This window comes from Glycine max, chromosome 9 (assembly GCF_000004515.6).
Source record: "Glycine max cultivar Williams 82 chromosome 9, Glycine_max_v4.0, whole genome shotgun sequence".
Classification (NCBI taxonomy): Eukaryota; Viridiplantae; Streptophyta; class Magnoliopsida; order Fabales; family Fabaceae; genus Glycine; species Glycine max.
The window spans coordinates 38934697-38959113 of record NC_038245.2 but is presented as its reverse complement, the minus strand read 5'-3'; the positions used below and the strand labels follow the sequence as shown (position 1 = coordinate 38959113).

General features: G+C 37.1%; 2 protein-coding genes across 3 annotated transcripts; one reads left to right on the top strand and one right to left on the bottom strand.

Annotated features, from left to right (window-relative positions):
- The first annotated feature begins 410 nt into the window (after positions 1-410).
- Positions 411-3414, top strand: LOC100811756 (uncharacterized). 2 transcript variants are annotated; one of them, XM_003534010.3, is made up of 5 exons: positions 413-622; positions 977-1237; positions 1670-2154; positions 2271-2502; positions 2611-3414. In XM_003534010.3, exons 2-5 carry the CDS (start codon positions 982-984, stop codon positions 3081-3083), a joined length of 1446 nt encoding a protein of 481 aa, XP_003534058.1. In that variant the 5' UTR covers positions 413-622; positions 977-981; the 3' UTR covers positions 3084-3414. The 2 variants fall into 2 exon arrangements, with proteins under 2 accessions (XP_006587396.1, XP_003534058.1); XM_006587333.3 differs by lacking the exon at positions 977-1237 and having other exon boundaries at positions 411-622.
- Positions 3415-5017: 1603 nt separating this feature from the next.
- LOC100775559 (zinc finger CCCH domain-containing protein 13) lies at positions 5018-20768 on the bottom strand. Its single transcript, XM_006587332.3, has 12 exons — positions 20642-20768; positions 18058-19490; positions 10686-10693; positions 10210-10391; positions 9509-9569; positions 9310-9408; positions 8126-8220; positions 7578-7691; positions 7400-7467; positions 6764-6874; positions 6310-6541; positions 5018-5288 (listed from the first exon to the last, which is right to left on the bottom strand). Exons 2-12 carry the CDS (start codon positions 19389-19391, stop codon positions 5178-5180), a joined length of 2415 nt encoding a protein of 804 aa, XP_006587395.1. The 5' UTR covers positions 19392-19490; positions 20642-20768; the 3' UTR covers positions 5018-5177.
- Between the last annotated feature and the right edge of the window lie 3649 nt (positions 20769-24417).

The window sequence follows — 24417 nt, the reverse complement described above, 5'->3', positions numbered from 1 at the left end:
ATTACCTTCAGTCATTAAAAAGCCTAAACTTATCTACTAAAAAATTAAATGAACTTTTCAACTAATAAAAAAATTAAAAATGAATTCACATATCTTATCAAATATAATCATAATATAAAATTATCACATTTTGTACATATCAAGGATTAAATCATATTTTTTTTGTTTGTTCATGAATAAATTATCATCAATTTATACATTTAAGAACTACAATAATTATTTATCTCATAATTATATCATTATATTATTCTAGAGGTTATTCCTAAGAATGAAAATAGATATCTCGAAAGAAAGTCTCCAATTTCGCAAAATGTAATGAGAATGATATTAACCATTGCTATTTTTTTTCATATAAAAAAAACAACTTTAAAAAAATGTGCTACTAGACTACGATAGTAACCGGTGACTACTATTAGTAACAGGTAAAACGACGCGTTTGAAGCTGAGAAGAGCATCAAATTCTTTTCCCGTCCTCTTGTTCATTTCAGAATTTCTCACACATACACAGTAAGTTAGGGTTTAAGAATTTCATTTTTCTGTTCATCTCTTCACTCACATAGACAGTGATTTCTCCTCAGTTTCCTTTCCCTGATTCGAGAATCCGACAGCATTATCCGACACGGTACGACGTTTTTGTTCGCTTTTCCTTTCTCTTAATCCAACGTATAAGAAAAAAAATCATTTTTTTGTCTGTTCTGCTTACTATTATTAGTTTATTTTTAATTTTTAAAATTCTTCCTTCCATTGGGGTTTTTGAATTTTTGTGTATAGTCGAGAATTTGGTTTTTTTTTTTTTTATGATTCTGGGACTGTTTGTGTTTTGGGAATTTCCCTTTGATGGGGTTTTTATATTTGTTTGTGTTTTGTTTCTTGGTTGCTATGCTGTGTTGTGATAATTGCTTGGTTATGTTGTGGTTTGCAATTTGCATTGAGAATATGAGTCGTGAGTAGCATTCACATTGGTTGATGTTTGCAGTGGCAATGGCTTACGTAGATGATGATGCTTCTTCTGGCTCTGGAGATGATGTGAACTTGTTGGATGGACACAAGCGTCAGGCTGGCATGCCATCGAATTCTTGCGGTGTCCGCAAGAGAGGCCGGAAAGCTACTGGGGCTGCTATAGTTGATGCTATGCTGGAGATAGCGTCTGCTTCGAAGATGAGGGCAAGTGCAATCGTGAAGAATGAGGAAAGATTCTCTATAAACAAGTGCATCAAAGTGTTGGATGAGATGCAAGGTGTTGATGAACGGATTTACTTTCTTGCTTTGGATTTGTTTGAGGACCACCCTAATGCCCGGGAGGTTTTCATCTCTCTTAAGGACAAAAAACGATTGCGGTGGTTGCAGGGCAAATGTGGTGTTTCCTCTAGTTGAATTGTTTGAGAAAATTTCCTCTTTTTTTGTTAAAAATGGTCCTATACTTTTGTACAGTTAAATTGACTGCAAGGAGTGATGTTAGTTGCAAATTTTACTAATTTGATTTTGTGCTTAATGCCTATACTACTGAGTTTATGAATTTGGAATTTTGGGTGTAAAAACAGCACTTTGTTTTCGAACTATTGTTTGACTTGTTTTATGCATGATTGTAATGCTTTCCAAACCTATGAACTAGACATATCAGAGAGAGATATTATATTGCACCATTCGTTCTTGAAGTTTATCTTTACAGATACACCAATCAGCATGGATGACATTGACCTAGAATTGGATGAGATGGAACTAGTTGCTGCTGCTGCTGGATACCATTACTATAGCTGTCTGACCAAACAGCCTGCCCGTGGTTTATCACCTAGGAGATGCGAATTTATGACAGAAGTGCTGAATGGGCATGGTGACTTTTGTCGGGAAATGTTGCGTATGGACAAGCATGTATTTCACAAGTTGTGTGACATTCTCCGACAGAGAGCCATGTTGCGTGATACTGCTGGCGTAATGATAGAGGAGCAGCTAGCAATTTTTTTAAACGTTATTGGTCATAATGAGCGCAATAGAGTGATTCAAGAGAGGTTTCAACACTCTGGTGAAACCATTAGCCGTCATTTTAACAATGTATTAAAGGCTATTAAATCATTGTCACGTGAAGTTTTGCAACCTCCTCAGCTCAAGACACCTCCAGAAATTCTCAACAATGCTAGATTTTATCCATATTTCAAGGTTACAATGATCTTTAAGTTCCTCCTCCCTCACTACTCTCGATGTAATTCAACTCCTCCTGTGCTTACTATTTGTGCTAGTTTACTGAACTTCCTCCTTTCCCTCTAAAATTTCAGGATTGTATAGGAGTAATTGATGGTATGAACATTCCGGCTCATGTTCCAGCCAAAGATCAATCTCGGTTCCGCAATAAGAAAGGTATCCTATCTCAAAATGTGCTGGCAGCATGCACATTTGACCTGCAGTTTATATTTGTTTATCCTGGTTGGGAAGGTTCTGTCACCGACTCACGAGTGTTAAGGGCAGTCCTTGATAACCCAGATCAGAATTTCCCTCAAATACCTCAAGGTTTGGTTGTTATTATATTTGTAGTTTTGGGTTCATTATCTGTCAATATTAAACATTACGTTAGTAATAACTTAAAATGTATTTTTTTTCTTTGGATTTATTTCATAGGAAAGTATTACCTTGTTGACAAGGGATATTTAAATACAGAAGGGTTTATTGCTCCTTACCAAGGGGTTCGGTACCAGCATTATGAGTTTAGAGGCGCTAATCAATTACCAAGAAACGCAAAAGAGCTGTTCAATCACAGGCATTGTTTTCTGAGGAATGCTATCCTGAGGTCATTTAATGTGTTGAAAACTAGATTTCCAATCCTGAAACTTGCTCCTCAGTATTCCTTTCAGATTCAGCGCGATATAGTCATAGCTGGATGTGTTTTGCACAATTTCATCCGCCGTGAAGAAAGAAATGACTGGATATTCAATAGTGTTGGGGGCTCTCCAGTAGAGGAAATTTCAGATATTGATGAACTTCCCGATGTGCCGATGCTATCTTCAATACAAGAACAACTTGCATTCTCATCGAGGGATTCAATTGCTTCATCTATGTGGGATGACTTCTTAACTAAATGGGATGAGTGGTGACTCTTGGCTGAAGAAGTGTCATAGCTTGGTGACTCAATATGTAGGTTTGTTGAAGAGGGCGATGGGACTTCAATCTTCTATCCGGATGGAACTGATGACCACCTTAATATGTGATTTGATTTGATGTTTTGGTCAATGCTCAATATTTTGGTGAGTAACTTAAAAACTTTGTATAGGCTGTGTATATCTTTGTCAAATAATAGTTTTATTGAAATGGAATTGTGAAGGGTGCTTGGTTTAGATGGAAATATTTCTGAGGTATATGTTACCACTTATAATAGCATAATTACATTCCTAGTTTGCTATGGCAGATGCATCTACTTTTGGAAAATTGTCTTTTGGTGAAAACAAATACACTGAAAACTCGTTTGTGTTCAAATTAATCATTCAGTTTTAATTCTATGACACATACACTTTTATTTTATTTTTGAAGTTTTTCCATTTTAAATTTAATTTTCGTGTACTAATAATTTTACACTACCAAGTATTAACTAATCATGAAACTTACACAAGCCAGTTTTATAATATTCTTACTTGCTAAATAGTTTTTGCATATTTACTAGTTCAAAATAAAAATTTATATGAATTAATTATTTAATTTGAAATAAAAATAATTTTAAATAAATAAAAGTATCAAGATTAAAGATGTGAGTTTATCGTGAACTTATTAAAACTAAAGTTAAGAACTCAAGTTGGGTTTTACAATTAGAGTAAAAAATAGCAAGTTTAAAAGAAAAAGTTAAAGAATTTGATTTAAACTTTTTTCATTGGAGATTTGAACGGACATGAAACTACAATTTCGTATAAAGAACGTGGAGCACTCTACGAAACTATTAGTATATACGAAATTCCAAAATTTTGCTGATGGTCAAAGAATGTATTGGTGCTGGGGTATATCTTCTGGGCTTTTATGTAAGTATTTATGCCATTTGTCAGCTTTATTTAGTTTGCTAGTAAGTTGTATATTATTGGGTTTTCTCTGGTATTCATATATATGTGTCTTGAGTGTGAGAATCATTCCCTTGGCTTAATAATTCAGCTCTTTCTACAATTCACTTACCATATCCTTTTCGGACGTTTGTTTCTTTTTTTAAACCTGGAAATATTATTCTTAAAAATAAAATATAGGAATGTTAGTTAATGATTTTAATAAAAACGTGTTTGATTAGCTATAAAATTAGTTAATGATATTTTTTATATTCTCAAAAATAATTAAGACATGTTTGATTAAATTATTTTGTACTGGGAATATATATTATAATTATTAAAACATTCTTATTATTTTAAAGATGTTATTTTTTTCATAAAAACAAATATCTTTATTACAATATCAACAAATGACAAATAAATCGTATTCAAAATGTTATATATCTCACGATCGATAACTTATTACTCTTTTATAATTCATTAGAGTATGACCCAGGATATAAATATATTTATCCACACATCAGATCAGATATGTAAGAAACAATTCACCATGAACAAAAAATAAATATGTATATTTTTACTCAGAAGATTTTTGTCCCATAGGAATAAATACTCCTTACTCCTTCCGCCAGCATTAAAGATTAGCTGAAAATAAAATTATTGCTTACCCAGATAATATATATACTTAGGATTAATTATTTTATTACTATGAGATTTTTTTTTTTCATATATTCTCGGAACTAAAAATTCTACCAATGAAACAAAACGCCCCCTTTGGGTTTTCCCTACTTAATTTCAGTGTTACGATAAATAGTATTTATATGCTGGTCCGGTAAAAAAAGTATTTATATGTTGGGGTCAATTTTATTTGAAAAGAATTGGACAATCTTATACAATGTTTTGATGCCATGCCACGATTCTTTGAACGCATGTCACGATACTTTATTATTACTTTGAATGGGAGGCAAAGGCTCCTAGAACTAGAATAGATCCTAATTAAATAAATATTAAACATTAAATTTTTTTTATTAAAAACTAAATATTCTAGTTACATGAAAAGGTACTATAATTTTTATAGTTTAATCTCAAAAGTATACATGCATTACATCATCCCAGCACCGTTCCCCTTCTATCCCCCCCCCCCTTCAAACAAAACAGGACAATGAACTAATTCATTGACAAGAAATGCACCCGAGCAAGGGTATATTCCTTTCCTGCAATCCAAACGCCAGTTTGCGACCACTGTACATCTTCCCAGTCCAGGTTTTCCTCTAGCACCTGCATCAGAAAATGCAGAATTCGAATTTATAATCAAGTTGAAACACAATACGTTTGCATTCTGTAAATTAATTAGAATAACAATATATAGCCACAAATTGAGAGATTTTGCACATGTTGAAGCAAACCATTTATGGTTTACATATAAGGCCATGGGATGTTATGCAGAAACTGAAATACGAGCAAAAAAATAAGACCTGCAGCATACTGACTGAGAAAAGATAAAAGTTCAGACTAGTTGATGCAATGATCAGTTGATAACAGGCTTGTAACCCATGCCCAATGGCAACAAGGTGTAAATGAACCAAGCTATTCGTGAACTACTTGAGTTCGACTCGTTAAATGCTCAATCAAGCTCGTTTGTTTAATTAAATAAACAAATCCAAGCTTTACAAGCTCGACATTAAATCATTAATAGCTTGTAAATTGCTCGTTTATATACATATCATAGAAAATTAAAATTACATAAATTTCACAATATCATGCTACATATTTAGCACATTTTTTATTTGTAGATTATTATATAGTATTAAAATGTTTTATTAAATACTAAATTGATAAAGTTAAAAAATAATTTAAGAAACTTTTTCGTAAATTAAAAAACAATTAGGTTATGAATGAGCTAAACAAGCCATGCCCAAGCTTTTAATTAGGTTCATTTAAATAAATGAACCAAGCTTGAGCCATTCATTTTTTTTTACAAGCCAAGCCTAAATTTCTAATGCTTGGCTCAGCCCATTTACACCCCTAGTAACAGGTACTGGGTCTGTAGGATTTTGTTTGATTTCCTCCAAAAACCTACCATAAGATTTTCCCCTTTACCTTCTAAAAACACGCTACCATCCTCTCCCATTTCATAGGTTGTACACCTAAGCAAACGAGTAAGTAGACTAACAGGCAAATGAAAATATTCAACAGTAATACAAGAGTTACTCTCATAAGTCATAATTGAGGAGAAAAAATTCTGTATACATTATTTGCATGCCCAGGGAAAAGAGATGAAAGGTTGATTGAAAAATACCTCCACATGTTCAAGAGGCAGAGGGATTCCAATCGTGCGCATCAGTTTCTGGGGTAGAGGATTCTTACATCGAGACCATCGAAATACATCAACCATAACATTATCAGAATCAGCTTTGTCACCATTTGTGGGATGGTGATGGTGATTTTGAGACTTCTCTGTATCTAGGTCATGCATCTGAGTTGCTGGTATAGCCTTCGCCATCTTTTCTCCAGTAAAACAGAGCTCATATCTGCAAAGATTAGACTCATAATTAATGTTTCTTGACTTAAAGAGCCCTTGAGTTTGAAGACAAACATGAAAACATTGCTCAAATGGATTAAGGAGCAATTAATGAAAGGAGACGCAGTCCAATATAGTTTCACATTTATAAGAACATTGCAGTAACATGTGGCACTTAACAGCTAATGCAGATAATTTTTTCTTATGGGACGAACTTCCATGTAGAAAATACCTGCAGGAGTGTGTCTCCAGATAAAGAACTTCTCCCTTCTTTAAACGAGCAGATGTATAGAGTGGCTTTTTTAGACCCTTGTCAGCAACAATGCTTATACTATATTTGATCCTGATAAGCAATATAATTAATTATTAATTAATAAATACTAAAAACAAGACAAGCTACAAAATAGAACTGTTGCATTCATATCTAAATGAGGAAGAACAAGGAATATTGGGACCAGTTTGATTTGGAAAAGAAAAACATTTCCTATTTTCATTTCCCATTTTCACAAATAATTACAAAAAACTACCTTGTTATCATTTTGTTTCCTATTTTCATTTCACATTTTCACAAATAATTACAAAAAACTACCTTGTTATCATTTTGTTTCCTATTTTCAAAAGTTTGTACACAATACAGTGAAAACAAAATGCAGTAGCATTTTAGTAAATACATGTTAAAACAAAAAATAAAAAAAGTAAAAGTTTTATCAAACCAAACTCTTATAACCAAGCTGCAATGCCAATGTTCGGAGCCTAGACATTTTCATGTTACAAAAATACCACAAACTTGGATTTGATATTTTCTGCTCCATCTTAAAACACAATGTTATTGTATTAGACTGTACTTTGCCAATTAATACAAGCATACCATGGTTCATTGCAGAGGTTGTACTGTATTGTAACTTCGCGTACAAATCTTTGCTGCCGCAATGCATTCTGAAGAACAAAGGCCATGCCAAATAAGATGAGCATAGAATGTGAAATTATTAATTTGATGGTCAGTATGAAAAGGTTTGTCAATTATAAGATAAAAATATTGGACAAACCGAAGCTGCAGCCCTAGTAGTAATTGTCCGCTCAGTAGCAACTGGTGCAAGGGTAGGCTCAACAGTTGAGGTATGTGTAAGGCAAGGTTCAAGATCAATAGTTCCACCTCCTTTCTGAAGACCAAAGAAATAAAGCAGTCAGAATCGCCATTAAGTTTTAAATATTTATGCAGTTACCTAGTTCAATTGAGAATGAACGAACTTGTAAACAGACAGGTAACAATGTGAACACATGCAAAGTGAAGACCCATTCCAAGCACAAGCACCCCCTTTACATCCCATAAATAATGTCCTCATTAGAAGTACACAATATGTGACCAGTAAGTAAAGCATTTAAAAAATGACTAATTAGCAATTTCTCTGAAAAGGAATGAGATATATCAAAAAGAAACAAAAGATCATAATATTTGAAATGGAAAATAGTAAACAAATTTAGTATATGACAAGCATCTAAAGTAGATGATGTTTCAATGAAGAGAACAAATGACTTTCAGGGCAAAAGTTCAAAGGAAGAAGGATTTTACAGTTTGCACAGCTTTTATTACTACCTTTACGATGCAGCACCGCTCAACTTTATAACTACAACCAATTGCAGCACCCCAAGCACGGGAACGTACATTGTTTCTCAGAGTAGAAATATAGGCTGAAGTTGAACAAAAAATATCTTTAGAATATTTGAACAGAGCTTCAATGGTAAAAGCAATATCAGTAACTGCAAAGTTGAGAAACCAACAAAACTACCTCATTTACGCTTAGTAAAGAAGAGTACATATATATAGATATAAAATGATGCACACACAATTATCCAAGTCTGAAGTGGTGCTTGGTGCAGTAGACATGACTGTTTGTGATACAAAAAGAACCTCTTCTTTTGATAGATGGAGTAGCTCTCAGATCAAACCCGTCCCTATAAAATTCAAACACCAAGGGTCCAAACCTCAGTGATAACCCACCAGATTTAAAATTTCCCTAGTCTTCTTATTGCTTGCTATCATTTAAATTTCCACATAACTGATAATCCACCATTTTTTTGTGGCATTTGAGACTTTCAACTAGGTTCGGCAAATTTATACTTGAATGAACTCTATCTTCCTTTTAACCTTCAACTTTATCCTAAAGTTCCTTCAATTTACAAAATGATTTTGTACTTGAGTTATACTCGAGCATGCATTTCAGTGTTGTAATCAATCAAGTAACCAGTTATATGTTTATTTGTTCTCCTTTCAGAAGTACAACAATTCAGTAAGCAGATAAGCCTGAATGGTATTTGTACTAAGGCAAATTCAGAGTTAGAAGTCTTAAGAGTATGAATAATAAAATAGTTCCTACTCTTTCTCTTTCTCCTTCTTTCTGCTGCTGGTACATAACTACTACATAAGTCACCACTAACATTTAGAACCACAACGAAACTCAAAATTTTCAACTATAGCATTCATAAGTTTAAACCAAATCAAAATTTCCTAAATAGTTGCATAATGGCTAATCGATCTTAAGTATGATAATTTGAGTTCAATTTTATATATTCTTAAAAGAACAACTACTAATCCTTTCAAAACTACTGAATGGCAAGCCCAAGTTCAGCTGGGAGATTTTAATTATTTATCATATATGGAAACTAGGACATTTTACCATTGATTTATTCCCAGTTATTCAAGATTACTTAGATGCAATTCAATGTTATTTAAGTTTAACACAGCAGCACCAAGGTACTATTATTCATGTAAGGACATACAATCTTGCGGAGGTAGCACTTGAATGGTTGTGCGCAACTCTTGTACAGCCATGTGAGGTGGAGAAGCTGTTGGGCGACAATAACCTGTATGCATGAGAACTATGCAACAAAAATGAAAAATCAGTACTGATTTCAAACACATCAAGTCCAGTCCAATGCAATAAAAAGCTAGTTGCAACCTTTTTGCAACAACACATACCAGCAACAAGATCTGAGTCATAAGTGTAAACATCAGTCCCCCATAGCTGGCCACCTCTAACCTGAACATAATAATATATATTCTCAAAGCTAGGTAAAGCATCAATAACTAGCATATTTAAATTTCATACATTGAATTTCATATTTAAACATATGGATGTAATTAAAAAATAAATAAATAAGACTTTCATTTCATCGAATCATTTTATTAACTAAAGTACTTCAACAAATTCCTGCCAACGGCAAAAGAAGAATAAACAAAAAAACTGTCCATGACCCCCCCCCCCCCAAAAAAAATCATAAAATGGACTACAGAATTTGCTCCATTGCATGAACAACAACAAACATAAGATTTAAAAAAAAAAAAAAGGAAACTAGAAAAATGTTGAGGGGGAAAAGGACATACAAAGTGTTTTTATAAGAAAAATAAGTGCAGAAATCAATTCATGAAACAATCATCAGCCATGAATATGATGAACCAAAGTCCTCAAACTTCTCTTTAACAATAACAAATATACCATAATTTACATTGTACAAGAATAAACAAACAAAAGAAAGCAAAACATGAACAAAGACCTCACCAGCAGAAAGAAAGCAGTAGAAACAATCATCAATGTAAAACACAAACACAAGCTATCATCTCAACCCCCCGCCCCCAATGCATTGAACTAAATTTTATAATAACAAAGAGTTTGATCTCACTTGACGGTTTGTAGCTGTAACATTCTCAGCTGGTATCCGGATTTCAAGAGTGGGGCCACCATTAGAGCTTTCACTATTTTTTTCAACTTGAGATTGAGATAATTCATATTCCTTCCACAACTTTATCAGTTCTTGCATGCTTTCACCAACTTTATAAACAACAGAAGAGACTTCTGCTTTACCTGAAATATCAGAACTCGCATATAATATAATGGGCATAATGAATAGAAAGATATCCACCTCTTATCCTTTTCATTTCATCAACAAGTACATTATAGTGGAACCATCACACAATGACACAATACAAAACATTGAAAAGGAAGTGTAAAGGAGATGAGCCAAGCTGAAAGGAGAGAATGCATCACATAAGCCAATGGACCAAGTAGAGCAATTTCTGTCAAGACCCGAAATGAAGGCACAAATTTATGACAAGCCAAATAGTTTTGAGCCAGATAAAATAAAATATGACAGAGTACCTTGAGACCTGCAAGATAAATGAAACAGAAAGTAGTTGTCAAAATAAAAACATAAACAGTAAGATGGGCTGTAAATCCAAAAAATCAAAATGGTATTAGTGAAGTACAAATCAAACAGAGGAATAAAAATGACAATTTGACATGAGAGAAGAAACCAAAATTAAGTCCTTGTCGATGTGCAATAGTAACCACATTTATACATATTCTTAGTCTTCAACAAAAATTCTTCAGTTTAAAAACAACTATTACATCAACAACCTGAATTTCAATTTAGCATATAAACATATTTAAACAACCATTCTTTGATGGCTTACTGTCTGCAACTAGATTTCTTTTTCAAACAAAAAAAGATTTTGAAGAATTTGTTCCTTCAAAAGCCCATATATAAGAAAACCAAATAACATAGTGGGAGAATGAATGAATGAATGAATGATGCATGACAAATTCTCAATTAAGTAAGAGAGAGAGAATGTCTAGAGAGAGAAACTCCAGCGAGAGAGAGTGCAGAGAGGCAAACACTGGGGAGTGGGAGAGGGTTAGGTATAGAGCGAGGAACACCGAGAGAAATGGAGCGAGTGGATTTCGGGTTCCCCATCGGATCCACGATGGCAACAGGGATGGCCAAAAACTAAGCTACAATCGAGCTAACTGGAGGGACAAAAATGATATCTCGTCCTTTTACTTCACACGTATAGCTGAAGGTGTCACAGAACTGGACATCTGGAACCAGTTCAGGAAGTGGGGGGCTGTAAGGGAGATTTTTATTTCTAAGCAAAGGAATAGAAATGGCTGGAGATTCGGTTTTGCGAGATTCACTGGAGTGGAGGATGCGCACAGGCTAGCTAAGCAACTGGACCAGATAATTATAGGAGGTTTGAGGCTGTATGTCAATGTACCTAAATATGGGAGAGATGAGACAAGGAAGGTAGGGGCACAAATGCAACCTGAAAGGATGGACGGAAAGAAGCAGAACGAAAACCTGCACAGGAAACAATATCAAGTCTCGACGGACATGACTTCGTATGCGGAGGTGGTGGCTAGAGGAAAGCGCAACAATAGCCACTCGAGCAAACCTATCAATCAAAGAGGAGAACCTCAGTCATCCCTTCAGCTTGACATTACGGCGACTGATAAGGAATGGTTGCGGAACACATGGGTTGGGCGCCTGAAAAACTTAAGATGGTATGATAGACTTGACGAAGATCCATTGTGGGACTTTGGAGAAGATATAACCCCGAAGTATATTGGGGGTGATATGGTGCTCTTACTGGGCCTCACGGATAAAATGGCAGAGTGCATGGCGAAGGAGATAACGAAGGCAGAAGCACTGTTCTATTCCCTGGAGAAGTGGCACCCTAGCCTTCGACCCGGGAATAGACTGACCTGGGTCCATTGCTGGGGCATTCCTCTTGAAGCTTGGGATAAGAAGAACATTCAGAGGATTGTCTCGGTGCTAGGAGACATGGTGGACATCGACGACGATACAGAAGAGTCTCGTAGGATGGATCGAGCTAGGGTGCTAATTCGTACGTCGCGGGGTCCAGCAATCCACCATACGATAAACGTCGACATAAGGGGGGACGCTCACAGAGTGCAGGTTGTGGAGGAAGTAAGTCGTAGTGGTGAGACATGCCAGTGTTGGAGACGGCGAACGAAATGGTCATCGGAGGAAATAGAATCTGACCATAGTGCTTTTGGATCACCGATAAATGAATCGTTTGATCCATGCAGAGGTGAGGACAGGTTTCGAACATGGAACCTAGCTGATATGTTGGAGACGGCAAGGAATCCGGCCAAAGATACTGCAGGGACCATCGCTGCATACCAATTGCAGGCGCCGGAAGTTCCAAGTCCACTATTACCCAAAGGTCCATCCATTGATGTTGGACCAATGGATAACAGCATTGTTCAGCGGACACAGCTTCGAATTCCGACGGTCCCTGTAACGGATACCTGCAACGAAAAGAGGACCCAACACGTCATATCGCAGGAGGCAGCAACGGAGCTTCAGCAAGGGGAGTTTCAACAAAATCAAAAGAAGAAAGGGGAGCAGGTTGGTGGTGACGTGCAGCTCGAGGAGGACAGCTTTTATCACAGAAAAGGAAACAAAGGAGAAGGAGTGGATAATATTAAAGGAAAGGAGAAGGCATGTGACAACCAGTTGGGAATAGAAGGGGGGGATATTGGGCTGGGCTCCTCTATTTACACCCCCCCCCCCCCACACTAAAAAATTCTAGTGAAAACAGCCCACATGGCATAACTGCTCACACAAACACTAAGCTGAAATTCTTTTCAAGAAGAAGGAGGTTCCAAAAGCAACAAAACACAGCAGGCCCAATGGAACTACAAGTAAAGGCCCGACAGCAGCACATGACAGAGCCTGAAGGAACATTGCTTTGTAGCGGAAATAACTCCGTAAGTGGGCAAGACGGACAGCAAGCAGATTTCCAAGTTAAAGGGACTCTCATACATCACGAAACTGATAACTCCAAGGCCTCGGAAGCACAAACTATTTGGAACAAGGCAAAGGAGCTGGGGATGACATGGGAGCTGGATCAACAGAAAATAATTGAGAGAATAGAGGAAATGGAGGAAAGGGACTTGAAGGAAGCACACAGGTTGGGAGATAGGGATAAGAGATCATGAATATTATCTCTTATAATATAAGAGGATTAGGGAGGGGAATAAAGTGGTCTGCAATCAGGAGAATGGCCCACAAAGAACAAATTGATTTGCTTTGTATTCAGGAGACTAAGAGAGAAAGCATTGACAGGGGTGCATGTCAGGCTCTATGGGGAGACAGGGAGATTGGGTGGGAATCGCAACCAGCGAATAACACAGCTGGTGGGTTATTATGTATTTGGAGTGAAAAGGTGTTTAAACTGCAATCGTCAAACATAGGCAGCGGATACATCATGCTAGTTGGAAAATGGCTTAAGGAAGATCAACAAGTATGTATTGTCAATGTATACTCTCCATGTGACATTCACGGCAAAAGACAACTTTGGGAGACTCTAAAGCAGCTAAAGACTTCACAGAATGGGGACTTATGGTGTATTATGGGGGATTTTAATAATATAAGAAACAATGATGAAAGAGTTGGTAGTTGTTACAGGGAGCAGGGAGATAATAGCATAGAGGAGTTTAATGAGTGGATAGCTGACTTGGAGGTTGAAGAAGCTCCGAGGCTGGGAAGAAAATTCACTTGGTATAGACCGAATGGTTCAGTTAAAAGCAGGTTGGACAGATTTCTATTATCACCGGCTTGGATGACTAGATGGCCTGATACTACTCAAAGCATTTTGGACAGAAATTTCTCTGACCATTGTCCAATCATTCTTAGATCGAAAGTCATTGATTGGGGACCCAAACCTTTCCGGGTTCTTGACTGCTGGCTGTTAGACAAAACCTTTAAGGATGTGGTCAAAGAATGTTGGACATCAGGTCATCAAAGTGGATGGGGAGGCTTTGTACTTAAAGAAAAAATAAAAACACTGAAAAGTAGATTGAAGGTATGGAATAAAGAGCATTATGGGGATACACTCAAGAAGGTAAAGCAGCTGGAAGAGGAGTTAAACAGACTTGAACAGATGACAATGGACAGACAGCTTTCACCACAAGAAATGATGACCAGGCGGCAGCTACAGGAAGACTTGTGGGTGGCTGCCCACTCACATGAATCCTTACTTAGGCAAAAGTCTCGCTCTAGGTGGATCAAAGAAGGTGACTGTAACTCCAGATATTTCCATCTTATGATGAACGCGTCTCGAAGACAAAATCTGCTCAAAGGTATCATGCTTGAAGGTTCATGGGTGACTGAACCCCAAAGGGTGAAGGAGGCAGTTAGAGAATTTTTCCAGCAAAGATTTAATGAACCTGAGCCTATCAGACCAACTCTTGATGGAATTCCATTTCTGAAAGTCAATCAGCAGCAGAATGCCATGTTGGTTGGCAGATTTGAGGAGGAGGAAGTGAGAAAAGCAATTTGGGAATGTGGAGGCGATAAAAGTCCGGGCCCGGATGGTCTAAATTTCAAGTTCATTAAGAAGTTTTGGAAAATCATCAAGCCTGACCTCCTCCGCTTCCTTGATGAGTTTTATGTGAATGGTATCTTTCCGAAGGGTGGTAATGCTTCATTCATAGCTTTAATACCTAAGGTGCTAGACCCGCAGCAGCTGTCGGAATACAGACCTATTTCGTTAATAGGATGTATTTACAAGATTGTTAGTAAGATCTTAGCTAGAAGATTAAAGAAGGTGATGCCATCTATTATTGACGAAAGACAGTCTGCTTTTATTGAAGGCAGACACTTATTACATGGTGTCCTTGTAGCAAATGAGGTGGTGGAGGAAGCTAAGAGAAAGCAAAAGTCATGCATTGTGTTCAAGGTAGATTACGAAAAAGCCTATGATTTCGTGTCATGGCAGTTTTTAATCTATATGATGAGAAGGATGGATTTCAACCCTAGATGGATTATGTGGATTGAAGGATGTCTAGCCTCTGCATCTATCTCCATTCTTGTAAATGGGAGCCCAACCAAAGAGTTTTCCCCTTCTAGAGGCCTAAGGCAAGGGGACCCCCTTGCGCCTTTCCTATTCAATATTGTAGCAGAAGACCTAAATGGGCTGATGAGGGAAGCCATTGAGAGAAATATCTACACAAGTTTTTTTGTAGGGAGAGATAAGGTGGATGTTAATATCCTACAGTACGCGGACGATACCATCTTCTTTGGCGAGGCGACAATGGAGAACATTAAAGCAATCAAGATCATATTGAGGGCTTTCGAAATGGTGTCAGGGCTAAAAATTAATTTTGCCAAAAGTAGCTTTGGATCTATTGGCATGCCTGATGTGTGGAAGCAATCTGCAGCTGAGTACTTAAATTGTAACTTATTGGCCACCCCTTTTGTCTATCTGGGAATTCCGATAGGGGCAAACCCGAGAAAGGGTCAGATGTGGGAACCAATTATCCACAAGTGTGAGAGGAGACTAGCAAAATGGAAACAAAGGCATATCTCATTGGGGGGAGAGTCACTCTTATCCAGTCAATACTAACCTCTATTCCAATCTATTTTTTTATCAATTTTCAGGATTCCTAGAAGGGTGGCAGATAGGCTGGTCAGTATACAACGAAGGTTTCTTTGGGGTGCCGGAGAAGACAAACATAAGATTGCTTGGGTCAAGTGGGACGACGTGTGTCTACCAAAGAACAAAGGAGGCTTGGGAATAATGGACATCACAAAATTCAATCTTGCGTTACTTGCTAAATGGAAGTGGAATTTATTCTACCACAATGGAGAGTTATGGGCAAGGATTCTGGATTCAAAATATGGAGGTTGGAGGGGTCTTGATGCAGCAACGATCGATAATAATGCCTCATTATGGTGGGCAGATCTTAAATTAGCCCTTCATAATCCCCAACATGAGATGGTGTTAAAGGGAGGGCTAACATGGAAGGTGGGGAATGGAACTAAAATCAAGTTTTGGGAGGATCATTGGGGCTTTGGAGACACATCGCTGCTGGCAAAATACCCCAGTTTGTACCTAATTTCAGACCAACAGCACAACTATATTCAGGAGATGGGTCAGCAAACAGACAAAGGGTGGGAGTGGAAATTTAAATGGAGAAGACACTTGTTCGACAAAGAGCTTGAGATGGCAGATTGCTTCCTTTCTGAAGTTGCTGGTAGCAGTATCCAGATTCACAAAAAAGATGAGTGGATCTGGAAAGCAGAGCCTACTGGACAATATTCGGTAAGAAGCGCTTATAATATGCTCAATGGAGTGGATGTTGAGGAGGATAATGGGTGGATGTTTGAGGAGTTATGGAAGATTCGAGTCCCAACTAAAATCACTATTTTTGCATGGAGGTTATTAAAGGAGAGACTACAAACGAAGGCAAATTTGAGGAGGAGAAGGGTGGCAATTAATGATCCATTATGCCCATTTTGTGGTAATTCTGAGGAGAACGAAGCGCATGTATTTCTAACATGTGACAAAATACTCCCATTATGGTGGGAATCTATGAAATGGGTCAACCTTCATGGAGCTTTTCCGCAGAAACCGTGGCAGCACTTTTCCCAGCATGCATTCTGTTTTCCTAGCAAAATTCGTATTAACCGATGGAGAAGTTGGTGGCTGGCCCTCACATGGACAGTGTGGCAGCACCGGAATAAAATCATCTTCTCAAATGAAACTTTTGATGGAAACAAATTAATGGAGGATGCTATTTTTACATTATGGACATGGCTGAAGAACTTTGAGAAGGACTTTGCTCTCACTTACAGCTATTGGTCGTCTAACATAGCAGCAGGATTTGTATTTTCAGGGGGGTAGAAACCATAGACAGTGGGTGTTGTAGGTCTTTGTAATACCTAGCTTTGGTTCCTTGCGAGACTGCTATTAGTCTGAGCTTGGAACCATGTTGCTGGCAAGCTAATCTAATTACATGTACTGTTTGGTACCTCTGGTACTCACTATATATATAATATATTTTATCTTTGCTGATAAAAAAAAAAATAGTGGGAGAATGATAGAATTGGTATTTCACAAGGATATTTTGGAAATAACTCTAGGAGCAAGATCCTGATTACAGAGCATAGCAACAGTGAAAATATGAAACACAAATAAGGAAAGAAAAAAGAACAGAGAAAACAAATTGCCCTCCTTGCCCATATTGGCACCAGTCTGCTCCCCCTACCACTACGCAATACCCTTCTTCACCCCATCTGGACCCCTCATAATCACGTTTTCTTGCATGATGCCATGATCCTAGCCTATCCACCACTATTTTCCTCACGACAGCATGCATTCTGTCAGATCCCTCCACTTCTTCTCGAACAGAATTCTTATTTCCATGTCTGTCCATATTCCTTTCTCTTTCTAGTAGACATGGATTAGAGACCCATCTAGTGTGGGCCGATCAAAGAACAAAAATAGTCATATCCTTATTATATTTAGGAATTAGGAGCATTAGTCTTTTGAATGTGCTTACTTACACCACTGCTTTGTTTGCTGACAAATACACTTAATGTTAAGTTGTTTACCCACAAGTTCACTTGTAGTTCCTACAAATTTCAGGCTAGCAAAATACACATGAGCAATAGTAAACTACTATGTGCTACCTCTAGAAAATGTTAAAAGGTAGACATTAGATCATTAGCATCCTCCCAGATGCAATTGAGAAAATTTACAAAGGATTGAATATCTAATCATTCTAAATTTCTAACAGGACTCTGAAGCTTCATCTCTTATAACTACAAAATCACACGGTACGAATTAAAAATATACTTGAAATGAAAAGATACTTATTGGGTATGTAAGTTATTTCTTATAACACAAGTAACTAAGAAAGGTGGAGGAAAAGAAAATACTCTTCATTGTCTGGAGCTTGAGTATGAGATCTAAAACGAGCCTCACGATTGGCCACCTGAGGGCTTCCCCTTGATCGGTGGATCCTTTTACGATGTTGAACATTATAATTATGGACTTCCCTCTCCTTCTCTCCAGTTCCTTCCCCGTGAGCACTTCCATCTTCTGATTGCTTGTCAATTTTACTGCGCTTATCAGGCCGATCTCCTTCTAAATCAGCATCCCTTTCTTTTCTCCTCTCTCTAACTTCTCCATCAACATTTTTCCAGCTGTCAACATCTTTCTGTTTCTTTTGTTCTGGTAACACATTTTCTAGCTCAGTATTTTTTTCTTCACAAAGTTCCTTCCCATCATTCAAACCATCTTTCTCCATTCCGTTCAAGGATTCCCTCTTGCTATGATCCTTTTCCTTCTCTTTTGAACTTTCTTTCTCTTTTGGAAGATCTTTCCTCTCCCTCTCCCATTTTTCTACATCTCTATCTTCCTTGGCAGATTCTTTGTTGTCACCACTATTATTGTTAACTGGCGTAGTGCTTCTGCGATCACTTCTCTCCTTTTCTCTATCCCCCCAATCCCGATGCTTGACATCCTTTCTTTTTCTTTCTTTAAATCTATCTTCACTTTTAGAATCAATTTTGTTTTCCCCAACAGCCTCATGTGTTTCCAAATAGTCTCTTTCTTCTGCCATTGAACTGTCCTTTCCAACTTCGGTTGGTGTATTTCCACGTGATGTATGCCAGGAATCCAAACTCCCACCAGGGGCATCAGAAAATCTCTTACCCCTATACTCTTTTGATTCTTTCCAATTCAAGTGGCTGCTGCTGCTTACCATACCATAGCCATCCTTGTCTGTCTTAATGTCACCTTTCGAATCATTATGGCCATCCCATTCATATCTAATATCCTTGTTATCATCTCCTCTGCCATCAACTCGCACATCCTTCTCACTCTTTGCAATCTGAGAATCCCTTCTGGCTTCACCATGCAATTCCTTCTTCTCTGTCTTCGTATCACGATTCTCAAACCGGGGTTCTCTACTCTCCTTAAAATCCCTAGATTCTGTCCTGCTCTCAGGTCCAATGGGATGATCTGCATGAGAATCATTTGAAGATAATGGCATCCGATACACTGTATGAAGATGAGATCTTCTATCTGCATCACGAGGTTCAGTACGGACTGTCTTTGCCACCCGGGAATCCTGACTCATATCATAAGGAATATGGTGGTCATTTGAAACTGATGGCATCAACTTGGAATATGTACCTGAATCTTGATGTGGATGCTTTGAAGACTGATGAACAGAATCCTCATGAGATCTCTTAGGAACACCACTCATAGTGAAAACCCAACACAGTCATAAACCTCAAAAGAAAGTAATTTAATAGCCAAAACAATTCCTATCTCTGCCGTCCATGCATTACTCAGAAGTCAGTAGCTGCAAGCCAACAATGGAAACAATATAACGCTGCATTAATTTATCACGCCAATAAAAATTCATATCAATCATATGCATTCAGGGGTTCAATGTATGAGAAACACGACAAAGAAAAACAATGACAGAGAAGTCAATGAGACAGTAACCGACAAAGCAACATCCTCAGCATAAACAACATCAAATTAACACATACCACAACAAACATAAAACCTGATCAGAATTTTTTATATAACCCCACAACAATTTATTACACCGAAAACAATTTTCATATGCATTCAAGTTCAACGTATGAGAAACACGACAAAGAGAAACAATTATAGAGAAGTCAACACGACAATAACCGACAAAGCAACATCCTCAACATTATCAATATGAACTTAACACATACCACAGCAAACATAAAACCTAATAAGAAATTTTTTATTCTCTATCACGCACAGCACTTACATGCAGTACAATTATAATTACAACCCTGGAATTAAGTATTGAATGCCAATTAGCCAGAATCTAAACTTAAATCTCACACACACATCATCAACAACATTATCATAGAACTCCAAACCAGATGACCTAGTTTCCAGCCAAAGTCTCTCTCTCTCTCTCACACACACACACGTCATCATCATCATCATCAACAACAACAACACTATCATAGAACTCCAAACCAAATTACCTATATTCTAGCCAAAAGCGAAGCAAATAATGAGAAACATAGCCAATTTCAATACACGACCTCCTAAACAACTCGGGGAAAGGGAACAACATTTCTTTCCCTGCCGAGGAGGAAAACTTAAACCCAATTTAATTTGATAATTGTGGATGAAATTGAAAAGTATAAACAATTGCAGTTTGTGAAGTTAGAAAATTTCAAATCCTTACTATCCAACTCAAACTCTGGGGCAGAGAAAACACGAATTGAAAAGGTTCTAGAAAAGAGAGAGAGAGAGAGCAAATTAACGTAATAGTAATAATATTTGACACAACATTCGAATGTGAAAGAGCTAGAAAATAGGGAAATCGACAACACAGACGGAACGAAGAGTGGAAGAGGGAAATGCAAATGCAAATGGATTAAAAAATGGGAGCAGCAAAAGAGTAAGCAAGAGAAAACCCTAGAAGTTGTCGAGAGAGAGAAGAGGGTGTGAGGTAACCTTAATTGACGCGGTGTCTCTTCGATCGGAAGTGTGTGTTTTGTGGCTTTTGAAGGTTTGTGTTTGTGTTGTGTTATTTGTGTGACTTGGCCTATGCGGCTATGCCTATATGGATTGTCACTCTGTCGGATTAATGAATGAATGACGATGCAATATAAAGATTTTTTTTATATAAGTTATGACAAAAATAATATTATTTTAAAATTAATATTTAAAATGATTTTGTGGGGGTGTTGTTCCAAACTCTAAGGTTAAGGGTGTTACTTGGTGTATCCAGCATTTTTGCTGGGACACCCAGCACCGATGATGAAAAGTAGAAAATGCCCTTAACCTCATTACTATAAAATCCTAAAGTTAGTCGTCCGTAGAGTGCATTTGCTTCTCACATTTCATATGGCGCTATTTTCTCTTCATCTTTCTCTCATCCGCTTGTTCTTCTTCTTTTGCCTACGCGCGTGTTACGGTCGTCCGTTCGTGTTCCGGTCGTCCGGTCATGGTTGTTGTTGTTCCGATGTTCTTTCGCCGTTCACTTCTTCCGTTGGTGGTGGTTCTGGTTTTGTTCCGATCGTTGGGTAATCGTCTTCCAGGTAAGTGGTTCGTTTCCTTTGAAGTCGTTCAGTGATTTTGTTCAAGCGTTCACTGATTTTTTGCTATTATGATGTTGTTGCATGATTGTATTTTTGTTTGCAACTATTTTTGGATGGTTGTTGCTGTCGATTTTGAATTTTTTGTGAAGCTTTGCCGGGTCATACGAATCATTGATCCGTATGGGTCACAAAAAGTTTTTTCATTGAAGTTTATTATTATATGTTGTCGTGTATTTTAATAAATATGTTTGTAAAATATATTTAGTGTTGGATTTACGAGCATTTTCCGTCCGTTGCTTCCATTGTTGCTGCCAAGGATTACAACGAGATGAGACTGCGTGCATGTCGTTGGACCTCTAGCAAGGCACTGCTCGTTTCCATGTATCGGAGGCGTCTGGATAGACTGACCCTTGACGCGGTGTGTTGGATTTCGGTGACCACCGTTCATTTAGAGGATTTAAGATCATCTCATTATTTTTCGGTCATCTCTGGTGGGGCCCCTTGACGGTCATTCACCGACCGGAGAGGGTTGTATGACAGTTCGACTACATCCAGACTATTCCGTCACACCCTGTTGTGTCTTCGCTGTCTGCTGCAGAAATTGATGATAGATGGATGCAGTTTGGTGACTACATTGCGCCTGTAGGGCAATTATGTGCAGTGTCTGGCCACTGTTCGCCAGATTACCTGGATTGGTTTTACATGATCTTGCACCCATTCATGAGTCCGGCACAGCAAGGGGATCCTCCTAGAGTACCGTCAATTCAACAACATGAAGAATTTGTTGAAGCAGATATGTATCCGCAACCGATGGCGACAGCGGCACCTAATGAGGCAGACATTGATCAACATCATCTTTGACATGCAGTGGTAATATTTGTTTTGGGTTTTTTTGTTTGCTGCTTTGTTTAGTATTTGATTACTAACAATTGTTATGTTTGTTTTATTTTACTTGCTAGGATGACTTTGCAGTAACTACTAATAGGTTGGACAAACTACTGAACTTGAGGATATTGATTGAAGGAACAAAATCATATACTATTGTTGAAGAATGTGTGGGCATTGCAGGACGCTACATTGGATAGCCAGCTGTAGCCCACAGATCAAGGCAAAGGCGGCGTACGGACGAACATTGAAGTTTTACTTTGGCTTTGTAAATTTTCGATTTATAATTAGTATATTTATTTATTTTGGATATTTTATTTATTTTGTATATTTATTTATGGACAATAACACTTGTTTATTTAATTTTAATCATTATGTGATATAAATTGTAGTCATTCATCTATCCTTAATTATTACTTAATTGTTGGGTTAAGAAATAAATTAATTGGTGCAATTAAAATAAATTACGCATGTATGATACATCTTTGTCAGAATTGACAAGACATTGTGAAATGCATGCGTATTAAGATAAAGCGTGACACGACATTGTCAGACTTGACAACACATTTTGATGCAAGATAAAGCTTGGCACCACATTGTTGTAGTTGACAACACAAACAGAAATTATGTGCATGTGTCTCTATTTTTTTTAAAAAAATTGAAGCAATGTTAGTGAAAATCATCTATATATATGACACATGCCAACACTCTAAAAAATCACACAATCTCTCTCAATCTAATTTTTAGAACAAAGTATGGCATTTTTGGGAGAAAAAACAGTCAAACGATTGTGAACTCCTCATTGGGTTTTATTTTTCCAAATGGATCGATTATTCACAACAATAGTGGTGTTTATTTTTAAAGTTCCACTCCAATATCCATTCGAGTACCTAACGCTTGTGATTTTGAAACGTTAAAAACCATAATACACAATACCCTTCAACTAACCGACAAATAATATTTGGATGAAATTTACTATTGACAGTCATTCACAGATACAAGTAACCAATTTTGCTTTCAATGTATGCAATTGAAAAATGATTATGATGTTAACACAATGTTAATGTGTAATCATCAATTTTTGTGTGTTGGTCTGATTGAGTTATTATGCATCATTGGTAGAACACCAGGTGATATATTAAACTTTCTTGAAATCACTATGACCCCTACTTATGATGCCCTACTGTATTACAACGGGAGGTGGAACATGTCACACCAAAATGAGTTTGTCGGTTACTTGTTCACAGGAAAAAATCCAAAAAAGTTTGACATTCCTTCCGGATGTATCATCGATGAACTGAAGGACTTGATCAAGCACGTTGCACCTCATGGGATTTCCCCTTATGGTATTCATGAATCACAAACGGTAATGTGATTATTTTTTCGACAACCAAGACACTATGAGTATTCAGATAAAGTTATCAAATTTGAAATTATTGAGCTGAAAACTAACGATGACGTGCTAAAGGTCTTAGTACAGTCTAACTACTGGAAACATTTTGAGCCAATAGAAATTTTAGCTATTTTTAGTAAACAGGTAATGGAAATGGAAGACGACGTGTATCGGTCGTAACATGATTCAATGCAAAATTAGTATTACTTAATTGTAGTTTTTCATGCAAATTTTATTTGTTTCCACTATGTTCAACTTAATGTAATGTTTGAATTCGTGTCCATTAGCGAATGAAACCGTATGATTATGATTTTTAAAGCTTTTAATTGTTTTGTACCTTTTATAAATACGGATTGAAAGCAAAATTCTGAATGTAAAAAAAAATTACACAAACATCAATGCTAATCAAATTTTATGTTCATGGTTCACCTAAATCAACAAATTCGATATTCAGCCTAGACAAAGTTGTATAACGTTGCATTCTAACTATGTACGGAGTGAGCCACTGCTTTGCCTGAGAATGACAATGTGTACTCCATAGCAACGCCACTGGTGGTAAAGGACAGTGGTCTCATAACAACACCTGTTACATAACGACAGTGGTAATTGAACGTTAAATATGTAACTAGATTTTTAGCATGTTTACTAAATTCATAATTATGCAATTACCTAAATCAACAAATTCGATATTCAGCCTAGACAAAGTTGTATAACGTTGCATTCTAACTATGTACGGAGTGAGCCACTGCTTTGCCTGAGAATGACAATGTGTACTCCATAGCAACGCCACTGGTGGTAAAGGACAGTGGTCTCATAACAACACCTGTTACATAACGACAGTGGTAATTGAACGTTAAATATGTAACTAGATTTTTAGCATGTTTACTAAATTCATAATTATGCAATTACCT